This window comes from Crocodylus porosus, unplaced genomic scaffold, assembly GCF_001723895.1.
Source record: "Crocodylus porosus isolate Cpor-Errol unplaced genomic scaffold, CroPor_comp1, whole genome shotgun sequence".
NCBI classification, from domain to species: domain Eukaryota; kingdom Metazoa; phylum Chordata; order Crocodylia; family Crocodylidae; genus Crocodylus; species Crocodylus porosus.
This window is the reverse complement of record NW_017728950.1, coordinates 67,747,557-67,760,388: the sequence shown is the minus strand read 5'-3', so window position 1 is coordinate 67,760,388 and position 12,832 is coordinate 67,747,557. Positions and strand designations below refer to the sequence as shown.

Below are 12,832 nucleotides of genomic sequence, written 5' to 3'. Positions count from 1 at the left end.
TGGTCTGGATTCATTTGGCATGTTTTGAGCTGTAGGAAGTTAGCTTCTGGTGATGAGGTTAGCAAGGTTTGGTGCTTGTTTGAATTTACAAAACACCTTCCACAGATGGGCCTCTGAATTTCACTTCATCAACCTCCTAGATACAGAAACTCATAGATTCATTATAGACATTGGATTTATGACACTACAACCTGCCTGACATCTGACTCCCCAAGTAGCAGCAGGTACCTCTCCACTTTTACTTGCTACATCCCTCTCCCCCCAACCCCAGCTTGTCTCTCTCACCCCCTGATGCCTCCATTTCCATTTTCACTTAGTGGCTTTCTTGCCTGCGCTTCTTTACTACTCCTTCCATCCAGGAAGAGCACACACACACACACCAACTAGATGCTTCCTCAGCCTGACAAAAGGTTTTTAAACCTGAAAGCTTGCAAGGAAGAATTTCTCCAACTATTCAGTTGGTCTAATAAAAGATATTAGATTGACCCCAAGAACCTTGCCTGGGCTACATCCTTAGACCAATGTGGCTACAACCTACACCCCTTAACACACACAAGTGACATGAGTTTTGCTTTCAGCAGTTTGAGTTGCAGTTTCACAGAAACCCCTGCACCAGTCTGCCTGAAACCTGGCAGGCCTCCCTCCTGCCCACACAAGGGGCTATGTATGTGACAGGACAGGTACTAATGAGGGCGGCATTTTAATGCCCCACTCTCACAGCTAGAGGCAGCAGTTTAATTTATCACCAGCCATTAGGGGAAGAGCTCCTGTGCCAGGAAGAACTTGGAGGTATAAGGTCTGGGGCTACATGCGGAGGAAGTGACCCCACATCATCCTGGGCATGACCTAAAATTGTGCCCTGCTGGGTAGGGAGGCCTGGGTGAGACTGCCGGTGGCACAGCAGCCCCAGGAAATGCAAGGACCATGAACCTCCCTGGTAAAAGGCAGGTAGGAGCAGGAGGTACTTGATAACCTCCAACCACTGCACAGTCCTGGCTGGGGAAAGCACAGACCTGTAAGATCTTTGAGAGGCCTGAGGCTTACTGGTTGCAGTGGAGTTGTGAGAGTGGGAACAGGGGCTACCAATCCATGCCTACAGTTTTCACCCTGCTGCGCCTTAACACACACACACAGTCACATGTCACGGAGTTTTGCTGGTCAACAGCCTGAGGTGCAATTTCCCAGAAACCCCTGCACCTATCAATTCCCACCATCAGAAGGGGCTACCATCCCTGCACTGTTTATCCCAATCAGCCAAAAAAATGACCAAGTTATAGGTATTTCAGTGATTCCCCATTACAGTTTATGGCCTAACCTCCAAATACCTTTGAACTGGCGCTGAATCTTCCAAAGCTGATTCGGCCTAATTGATCTGGGACAGTGATCCAAATCAAATCACTGTCCTCCAAATCAGCCGAATCCGAATCAAATACCTCCCTATGTGCACAGACCTAAAAGAAGATGATCCAGGAATAATATGCAGAGCTGTAACAAGGCCATTGTGTGCCCAAGACTGTGCAGCTGTGGTGGCACTAGTTTTTTTCCTGCCCCTTCCCCCCCCCCCATGTCAGTGCCCCACCCTCATTACACTATTGTAAAACATGTGAACAAAATACTTATAATTTGGGTAATATGCTGACAAATTCTCTTAAAATAAGTAACAGGATGCATTTCAAAATGTCATCAGTTAGCAGGTAGATCAGTTCACATTTGGAAAAAAATAACAACCAAGCACAGCATGACAGGTCCTGGCCCTGGATGCAGCCTGTGTACACCTTTGAGACACATTCCTGGGGTGCTTCCACACCCCTTACTTACTGCACACTCTTGAAACTGGTGCACTGAAAACAGAATGACTAAATTTTCTCATGGGCTTTTCTATGGATCCCAATACTATGGCAAATGAATAATTCATAAACAGTTAAAGCTCTTCAAAATACCCCACTGAAAGGAGAGTGTATTATCACAATTTTACAGATTGGAAACTATGGCACATGCTTCCAAACTAATTGTTGGAAGTGGGAATAGAATGCAGAACACAAACCAGATAAACCACCTATTCTGTCCCATTATATAGTAGTGCGAGCAGTATTTAATTGCTACGATTTCCATCCACACTGGTGCTAAATCAATAGTGCCATTGAAAGAGATGACACTAATACCAGATGTGGTGTTATCAACCTGTACATCAATGATAGAACTTTTTATGTTGTTAATAGTAACAACCACTGTTACTAGAGTGATGAAAAAAACCTATGGGAAGGAAGACTGAGTTGGTCAATTGTCTGCTTCAGGTCTTTCATATTTAAAACCTAGTACATTTTCAAAATAGCTGGGGGAGAGGGTATCTTGGAGGAATCAGAGGTGGAGGAGATGAAATAAAATTCAACCTACCTTTACTGTTAGGGATTTAATTGACACTTCGATCATTTGTGGATTAGTACCTGACTGCAGCATTTCAAAGAAGAGATCACAAGGTTGCAATACCTGGATGAGAGAGTTTGTCAGATTTGTAATACATAATAGAGTAGAAATAGCTGCAAGTTTCTCACCTAAAACACTATTTAGGAAGATTTAAGGGGAAAAAAGTTATCGAAATAATTCTCTTGGCTCTTGAAAATAAGAAACTGATTCTTCCCTTAGCACAAAATAAAGATGTTTGTTTTTCAGCCTAGCTAGGTAATTAGAACGTCAAAAGTAGCCTATAGAAAAAATGTCTAATCTTACTGAAAATAAAGGTCCATGGTTCCCTTATGGAAAACTGCTTGCAGTTTGGGAGAACCAGACCCGTCACAACCATATGGAACTGCCTTAAGCTCCCTACAGCTGACAGCCAGGACAAGTTAAATCTATTTCCCTTAACTAAAGATTGTGTGAAATGTACTTTGAGACAGGGAAATGGGGAAAACAACACATTTTCCTGCTGCAGACAAAAAATGTTATTACACTGCCCTTGATGTTGAGACACTGTTAGTACTGGATTGTAATCAAGCTGCCCTTAATTTTAGATCAGTGATTCTCAACCTTTTTCAGACTCAAGGCATCCCCCAGAAGATAGTAGTTTTCAGTCATTTTTTTACTACAGAAAAATAGAGCAAATTTTCTGTTGCAAACAACTCAAAAATGTCACAAAAGGTGAATATATTTTTAACACCATGAATTTCTATTTTAAATCTCTAGGTTTATGTCGTCACTCATGTTTGCATTATCTTAAAGTGCTAATATTGCATGAGATCCCAGGACACCTTTGAAAGGATGGCAAGGCACCCCAAGATGCCACAGCACCCTGGTTGGGAATCACTGGTTTAGTTTATACAGCATATCCAGGAACTACAGGACCTTCTTTTCTTCGACTTGCAATTTTCCATTTTAAGGAAACGAAAGCTATAGATGGGGATGCTATAATCAGAAAAATTGTAGCCACTGAGAGAATACTCAACTTCAGAAATAAAAAAACACTAACAGGTACATTTATAAATACCATAAAACCCTAACCCATTTTTCTGCACGTGACAAAATAAAACACTAACAGTATAAAATACATCTGAACCACAGACTGCCAAATGGCTATTCATGCAAGACTAATTTTTCCTAAATATCTTCAGCATTATATCCACAGACTCAGGATTATAACGATTTCATTTCCTGTATGTCAAAAAAGATTTAGTACGCTAGTTATAATTTGCAAACACATAGGGCAAACTCACCGTGGTAATATTCCCTTTTCTTTTTTCTGGAAGAAAGGGGCATGCTTTCATTTGCATCTCTTTAACAGCAGCTGTCATTTTATATAACTGAGGGGAATTTTTAATGAAGATTTCACATTGTGTTGTAACTACTAATGAAGGAGCCTCACTTCTTGTTAAATCAGCCACAAACACAATCTCTGGATTTTTAACAACAACATTAATTTCCATTGTCGATACTGGTTGCACAGATGCTTAAAAAAAAGAAGAAGTTAAGTTAAACTTGTTCAAACTCATCAAGAATTATACAATATAGTCATCAGTATTTACAGGCAGAGTATCAACATTACCAATCATGATCACGGTATCAATATGTAGTATCAATATAACCCTTGTTTTTAAAATGCTCACTTAAAGTGATTTTTTAGATATAGTACAGTAGCGATTTCATGACAAACCTAGAAGAAAATGAACAGCTAGAAGGAAAATTGAGGTGGGGAAATTAGAAGTAAGGAACATACCCATGGCAGAAAATGCTGAAATTATTGTTAAACTGTACATAGTTAAAAAAGGTAATCTCTTCTATTGTATTTCAGATTTTTCTCCCAATATTTTAGTTGAGTAGTTTGACCTCGTCCAACCTTAATAGGCATCTACATTACTTACCAATCCTGTTACACTTTCTCTCATGTTGTCCTTTATATGCTGGAGGAGCTCTTTGTATTGATCCCTAAATCCACTACATTATCCTCTTTTAAATCAGCTCTTGAAACTCACCTATATTATTGTGTCTACAAACCATTCAACAGAATGGACTAGCCAGTTGCCATTCCATGACTATAGCTAATCCTGCTAATCCCAGTCATCTCGCTGTCATCCTGTGCCCCTCTATCATTTAATACGCTTGCTTTCTTGATTTAGATTTAGGCTGTAGACTAATCATGTTATGTGAATGGAAATCTCTCATGAATACCTTTTTCTGAAACAAATGTGTGAACTTCAAATAACCCCTTCAAATTTCAAGCAAAAAAAAAAAAAAAAAAAAAAAGATCCATAGTTGTGGATTACACAAAATTCCCACAAAAAGTCCAAAATGACAGATCTAGCTGGTGGTAAGAGTCCTACTTCAGAACCTATGTGAAAAAGGATAAAAACATTTTACCCATTCTGCTGCTCTTTGTTCACTGCTTTATTTCCAAGTACTGCTTTTGGGATAATTAGGAAATGAACAATAAAAACAATTCTTCCCCCCAAAATAGCTTCTTTTACTCAATTAAGTAGTAAACAAAGACCAGGATTTTCAAAAACAGTGAATGAGCCTAGGTGCCCAATTTGAGACAATTAAGAGGGTTATGGTTTTCAGAAGATGAGTACTTTCTGAAAATCAGATTCAACAGGTTGTGCACTTAAAAACTGAGGCACCTCATAACAATAGTCAGTTTTGGAAAGAATAGCTGAAGTTCTACAGTAATATTATTTTTAGAGAATTTTCTTGGAAATGATAGGAAAATAAAGGAATATCAGCAGCTGAGGTCTCTGAGCCCCTCTCTTCTTCCTTCAGTTTCCGCATCCTGCCCCAGGCAGGGAGGGCAGGGCAGCCTGTGGTGCTGTGTAGCCTGCAGCTGGAAAGCTCGGGGTGGAGGCCAGGGCACACAGTGGGGAGAAAGGGGAGGTGTGGGAAGCAACAGCTCGTCTAATACCCCCTGCCTCCCAGACCAGTATGCATGGGAGAACCAGAAGCAGCAGGGCATAACCACCCACCCATTTCCTAGATCAGAAATCACCAGTCTAGGGGGAAGAGAGGGAGCTTCAGCAGCTGATCCAGTCTTCTCCCAAACCCATATGAGAGGGAACTGGAACACAACTCCTGCTTATTTTTCAGACAGAGGGCCCTAGTCTGGGTAGCAGGCAGGAGGCAAGGAGCACTACAGGAGCAGAGCGAGGGAGCAGCAGGCAAACCAAGTTCCCCAGTATGGGGAGGAGGCAGGGGCAAGGAACAGGTGGCTCAAACTCCCCTCTCAGACCAGTCCAGGAGGGGACTAGAGTGGCCACCTGGGAAGCTCCACCTGCTCCCCAAACTGGGGACCCCCAGATTTGCACTGATACTCCCATCCTCTCCCAGGCCAGACAAGAAAGGGAACATACAAGTGTTTATTGTTGCAAGAGTACTCTCTCACAAGGGAGATCTTGCAGGTTGATACTTGGAAGATCCTTCTCCAAGAACAGGTATGTTTCCTCTGGGAGAAACTAAATGAACGCTTATATGCTTGTAGTATCTACTGGGACAGCAGCAACTCTCCCAGTAGAAATACAATGTCTATACATGGCCTTCATATGAGCCCATGCATAGTGCAGACCAGGGGTCAGCCACCTACAGCCTGCTTTATCCCTCAGAGACTGGATCTGGTCCACATTTTACAAAAAGGCATGCCGATGCTCAGTTATTTGCACAATTCCATATTTCATATTTTACCAAGGGCCAGCTAACCCTCTTGCTGCTGGCTTCTATGGGAGATCTCCATAAGTTGCAGCTCTCTTCCCTCAATACTGCAGCCTCTACTCACCCAATTAATAACTCTAAATTGTCCTTTTTAACATCTTTCAGAAGAGGCTACATTTGGGAGTGAGGGAGGGGAGATAGCCCCTCCGCACAGAGGAAGAACTGGTGCAGCAGTAATTGGGCAGCTGGTGGCACCTCCAAGTTGCAAGGGGTGGCCTGTGGTTAAATAAAAGGTTGCCAATCCCTGGCACAAGCTATAGGAAGACTTCCCATAAGTGATTTCCACTACTGAGCCCAGCCAAAAAAGATCTAGCTCCTAGTCCATATAATCAGAAGTTACTGTTAGGCTCTCAACTGGACAAGTGTTAAGGCTAAAAAATAAAAAGATGGTGTGTGGCACTGCTGACTACTACTACGATTTCACCTGCATTAAGTATACCTTTGATACTGCATTTAGGATGGAATTTTTAAATAAAAACAAAAAGAGGTTGGTGAACCAACTTCATGTAAATGTCAAGGTTTTTGGGGTTCCCTACTCCCTTAAGTTCTCTGAATATCTCAATCCTAGTGTGCATTCTTTTACCAGCCATTACGTATTTCAACCTAGAGTACACAGTTCATATGTCGAGCCATATGAAACCACAATCATCCCTGCAGAAATAATATGGAAAGGCAGAAGAGAAAGAGTTTGAAAGTTCTCAAATGTCAACATTTTCTTCCAAATAAGGAAGTCATGAGCACTTAACATCAATTAGCTTCACTTTTCTCAGTTTCTTTAAAATAAAATGTAGCTTATTTGTAAAATTCCAGGAACTATCACAAACAATTATCATCTTAAAAGTTGAGGTATAATATTTAATTTAACGTTATTATTTTTCTTTTGAAAAAAAGTATCTTTTCCTACTGAAGAAGTCAAAAAATAAATTGTTGAAAAACTCTGTAGCAATAGATTCTATTTTAACAAAGAAAAGAAAGCATATTAAAAGATCTCATCAATATAAGGAAATAGCATGCATTATTATCTTTATATACATCTAAAGAATAAAGTATCATTTAACAAACAGAGCACCCTCTCTCCAAAACATCTCATACTTTACTGAAAGTCAGATCAAAGAAAAAGGGCAATGGGAGGAAATGGCCCTTCAAATATACATTATGGTAGGCCGAAAATATTTAGCAGTGGAGTGCTAACTCAAAGAAATAAGTTGCTAGTATGGAACTGAAGAGAAGCAAGATTGTTTGACCAAATGGAAAAGGAAGATGGCTCTACACAAAGGAACCAGCATGGGAGCACTAGTAATAAATGATGCTTCCCTCCTGACTCTTGATATATTAAAAGCTCAATCAGATACTAACCTTGTTCCTTTACAGCTACAGATTCCTTTACAGCTAAAGATTGTTTTAAAGTTTTCTGGGCTGCAGCACTTTCTTCATTAGCCTTTAGGAATACATCTGCAACAGTAAGTAGAAATTCCATGCTTGCACAGAGGTATATCTCTTGAACAATGGTAGTGAGAACAGTGCCATCTCTCCCCTGCTTGTAGTTTATATCCACCATGTCTTTCTTTTCAGATCCATGTTTCATTTCTACCATTCTGAAAAAGTTAGAGCATACACGATGCTTTAAAAAGCAGTCCCTTCCTGTTAACATCTTAACACTTTCAAAGTTCTTATTTAATTTAAAATAGGTCTTGGTTTGTTCTTTTTTAAAAACGGCTGAGATTATATTAACATGCAAAATAGAGAGCAACTCTAAACAAGATCGTTTTTAAATTGTATCTTCTTATCAACTCTTCTCGTGTAAATTACAAATGTCTTCATCCTAGCAATGAGAAGGCAACAAGTTAAGATGGTGTTCCATATTCTAGCCTTTCTATCGCATTAGCAGAATTATTTATTAAATTTCCAATTTTTTTTTTGTTATTTTTCTTAAACAAAGAAAACTTAGTAATAGTAGATAACACAAGTGCTGTAATAAGGCCTAGCTAGAAGCAATGGTATTGCACAAATCCAAAGGCAGGCAAAAATTATAGAACAGCTTCTTTTTTCCACTCTTTAGGATAAACAGATGCACACATTCTATTTTCTAATTGTAAAATGACAATCACTGAACACAGCTATTTTTCAAGCATTTCTTTATACCATGTTACTGTACATGCACTTGTTCACTAATGGAAAAAAGGTCACTGATTGGGGAGGAGACTGCTGGAAAACAGCCATGTTTTCAGTGATGGTGTACATATTTTCTGTGCAGGTTTAGTATTTTTTGAATATCTGGCTGAGGGGAAAAAAAAAGAGGCATTCAAACTTTCTGAATGAACCTTGTAGAAACTAAAGTAATAATAATGCAGACACCATAAAAGCATGATGAAGCTTACAGATGAGTTACTAAATGCAGTCTGGCAGCCTCATTTTAAAATGTAAACACATGCTATTTTATTGATGCATATAAAAAATTAAATGGATCCTACTTCTATATAAAAAGAATAGCATTTGTCCATCTAGCTCTTTTATTTATAAAACGAAACCCTGAAACCGGTATGCTCTGATTTTATTTAACTTATATTGTTAGGCCCCAAACAATATCTATAATAAAAATGTGCATAAAAATAACCCAATTATTTTTAAGCTAAACTTACAAAACATTTAAGATCAATAGCAATTTATACAGTAGTGTTACTTGTGGCGCTGCTAAGTACGACTAGAAACAATTTAATCTTTTATGCAGACACACACACACCTTGGAGTTGCCTTCTGGACTGTCAGACGTTTATCATCTAATGTACAGTTTGCTAATTTGACTAAAGCATTCATTGAACCATCAGATAGCATTTTGACAGCAGCTGAAATCAAGACCAATTTAAACTCTGCGAGTTTTAAATGATCATCTCTTTGATTCAAAACTGCAACCTATGCAAGGAAAAGGAAACAAAATTTAAATTAAAATAAAATGAGAGCATTTTTGTATATCTGTTCATAACCTATATAATTATATCATTTCTGTTTTTATAAAGGTTTGTTTACCTGTTTAGAGTTTGGACTATACAGTACCAAAGTCAGACAATCGAATTGGAAGTCAAGTTTTAGAGTTGTTTTAGCTTTAACAGGTGAATGCAATTCCACTACAGCAGATGTCACCAGAGTTGCTCCTTTCAGAAATTAAAGACATTTATATTATTAAAACATAATCTTGCAACAGAAAAGACAATTACTTACAACAAAGAGACTTTGTCATGTGCAACATCTCAAAATACTCTGGTTTCCCTGAATCCAATCTTATATATAGCATTAATTATAAAAATTATAATTTTAACTTAACAACACATACAGCAGTCTGACGTAAAATTCCACACTAAGTGATGTGTTTCCTAAAATGTGTATATAATCTTAATTCCTGTTCCAACAATAATAAAACCTGTTGTTCATCTGTTCAATTTTTTCAAGAATTCAGGGAACTAATAGAACTTCTATTTTACATACAAGGTAGTTTTACAGATAACTGAATCCTGGGAGCAAAAATGGCTTTTGTGGCCTTGCCTTATTGTTATAAAGACTGTTCACATACATAGGAAAAGATCATAAGTACTGAGGGCAAACTGATAACGAAACCAAGAGAAGCCCAATTGTAAATAAGGCAAGGTTTTTATATCATGATTTTTGTAACATAGTACACAATTATTAAGAAACCTGTCATGATTTACTGGAATGCATACAATGGAGTTTTTTGAACCCTACAAATCATAGTTGACGTGTTATAGAGACTACATAAGACACTTAATAATTGCCAATAGACTGGACTGTAGACATGTAAAAAAAATCCATAGCAGAACTTCTTTCTATTTTTTGAATAGTTTTATATCTGTTTTATTTTGAATATATGCAGAGAAATGGGGCTACAATATATAAATGTTTTAAATGCAATTAAAGCAGGTGTTCTTTAAGATTAGCAATATGTAATTCTGCCAGAAAAACGTTAACCTGAAAATGCCACGTAAGGATACTGGATTGTTGCTGGACTTTCACAAACTTACCTGCAGAGTTCTGAGAAGTACTGTGTGCATCACTGTAGTTGCTATTTGTATCTTTTGATTCTGGCAAAGGGGGTGGTGTACCAGAATTGTCCCATAAATTTTCATTCAGTGTCCTTAATATAGTGGCTATGTCTTCTTGACTGAGAATTAGCTTTAAAAAAAGTGGGTTTTGATATGAACACATCAGTTAGCATTCCCTATTCGTATCGGTCCCAATACCAATACAAACTATGGCAAATCTGACTGTTTGCTCAGTAGACAACAGAACTGGGCAAAAGCATGCCCCTCAAACCTAAGCCTCCCAAATACTTAAAAAAAATAAATAAAAAAATTTAAAAAAAGAAAAGAAAAGAAAGCAGAGCAGCAGCAGCCTCTGCAAACCAGCAATGGTTCTCATATGAGGGAAGCATCCCTTCACCAAAATCATTCCCACTTGCCCCAACAGCAACAGGAGATAAACCTCTTACAGCCACTACCTAACTGCACAGCAGGATGACATGCAGTTCAGCAATGTCCATTAGAAAGTTAACCCAGTAGCTGTTGATCAAGCAGACACCTTTCCCTGCAGCACCAGGAAGGGGGAGTGAAGCTGACAAAGAAATTCCTCCACTAGTTCCATACAAAGTCTCCAGCCCCCTGACACCATTCTAGCAACCTTCCCTGCCTTCCCCTTAGTCAGCCTTCAGAGTTCAGAAATAAGCCTCTGCTTATTATTCACCGCTGCTCTCTTTTTTCAATCCAGAACAGTGAAAATATTCTCCGACTTCTCCTCTTCCAATCAAATGATAACCGAACTGAGAAGTTTTGCTTTCACAACCCAAGAAACCATTAGCTTCCCACAAAAAATTTTATTGCCATGTTCAGTACCAATCACTCACATTCATAGGCTTGAGCCGTCCAGATACTGCTATATCAGGAATCTCAGTATACCAAGCAGCAGCTAAATTTCGTTCAACAACAATTTCAAGATTTACAGGCTGCAATAGCTGTATTTCAGTTTGCAGTGAACCTCTCTCAACTGATGACCTGTATATAAAATATAACAATATTCAGAACTCACTCTCCCTCAAGTGTTCTGGAGAACACAAGCTTGAAACATTTTTCAATTTTCCTTACCCTACTGTTTGTAGTCTCTTTACATAATAATGTAAAGCATGGATGTCAAACTCCCTTGGTCCCCTGGGCCAGACCCAGGCCACATGACTCCTTGCAGGCTAGATCTGGACCTACCTCCCGTGCTGGGTTTAGCAGCATCATGGAACCACTGGGGTTAGTTGCAGCAAATGCCCACCCCTCCCCTACTAACAAATATCCCCAAAAGTGCTCTGTATGCCAAAATTCTGTGGCTCCATGATGAATTCCTGGCCCCTTCAAGAAGCCTACAGGCCTGATGATATAGCCCTGCAGGCTGGATCCAGCATAGGATGGATCTTTGGTACCCCTACTGCAGAACATTTTACTAGGTGGTGAACAACACAGTGAGGTTTAAGTATGTTAACTAGGGATATCTTAACTGAACATTTCCTTCTATAAAAGGTTTTGCATATGTGGTTGTCATTTACAATAAAGGTAATTACATTTTCACTAATGTTTTATTTTATAATTTATGTACAGTGGCAGACATGCATGGTGCTATAATAACCATTAATCTGTTCCTCAGAAAAAAACATTTTTCTTCTTACAGCCAACCTGAGACATTTTAAAATAATTATATTAAAAAGTTTTTTTTTTAACTAAACAAAAAAACCTTACTAATAAGTTACCTGTATAGCTTTAGTTCACTCAAATTCACTGTCATTGAGTCAACAACAGGTGGAAGGGCACATCGTGCTTTTGTTTTAGCAATGAAGAACTTGTTCTTTATGGTGATACGACCAAAATCAGCAACCAAAACATTAGTTGACACAGCTGACTGTGGCACTATGACTACAGGTGCTTTAATATTGACATCCAATGCCATTCGGGAACACCTTTGTGCCAATTCTTTCACACCTGTAGCTGCCTTCTCTGCTGCTTGAACAGTTGCTTCAGTAACAGCTTCCTTAGCAGCTTGAAAGTTGTTTATAAAAGCCTAGAGAAAGAAGTGGAAAAAATTGTGTTGATGCTGCTGAACAGCTGACTTTAAAACTCGGTCCAAATATCAAAGTATTTTAAGAGCTGACATTTTATCTACAGAGTTTTTCATCCCACTAGAAATACAATAAAATGTCATATTTCCATTTGTCATGTAATGTTTGTAAATGACTATCATCTTTACGTATGCCTTCTGCACTTCTGGTGTGACATGGCTATCTGTATGTCTCAGAATGTGGGGGAAGAAATCAGATTTGACTTACCAATATAGACGAAACAAGCTTGTTGACAAAAACAACTTGAATGCAGCCCACAGTTAAGTAAACCTGGCTGTCAAAAACGTTCATATCTACATAGGCACCATCATCTGTAGCATCCATATAAGACACCATTTTAAAACTGAAGACTTCTTTTCCTGTGATATAAAGAGCCTTAAAATAGAGAAAAAAAGGAACTGTAACATGCATAACAAATTAAGTTCCTCATCGAAAATATCAAAATACAAAAATAAGTAATAATCCATATATTCCTAAGGAGTCTTT

The 12,832-nt window shown here is 38.6% G+C and overlaps 1 protein-coding gene across 2 annotated transcripts in view; it reads right to left on the bottom strand.

Annotated features, from left to right (window-relative positions):
* Window positions 1-12,832, bottom strand: part of VPS13A (vacuolar protein sorting 13 homolog A) — a 168,734-nt gene that overhangs the window by 80,722 nt on the left and 75,180 nt on the right. For both annotated transcript variants that reach the window (XM_019554917.1, XM_019554916.1), the window contains exons 32-40: window positions 12,554-12,721; window positions 11,981-12,288; window positions 11,096-11,243; window positions 10,218-10,368; window positions 9,211-9,335; window positions 8,927-9,096; window positions 7,543-7,781; window positions 3,708-3,940; window positions 2,395-2,487 (exon numbers count right to left, since the gene is read on the bottom strand). In XM_019554917.1, coding sequence (XP_019410462.1) covers window positions 2,395-2,487; window positions 3,708-3,940; window positions 7,543-7,781; window positions 8,927-9,096; window positions 9,211-9,335; window positions 10,218-10,368; window positions 11,096-11,243; window positions 11,981-12,288; window positions 12,554-12,721 — 1,635 coding nt within the window. The remainder of the gene's footprint in view (window positions 1-2,394; window positions 2,488-3,707; window positions 3,941-7,542; window positions 7,782-8,926; window positions 9,097-9,210; window positions 9,336-10,217; window positions 10,369-11,095; window positions 11,244-11,980; window positions 12,289-12,553; window positions 12,722-12,832) is intronic.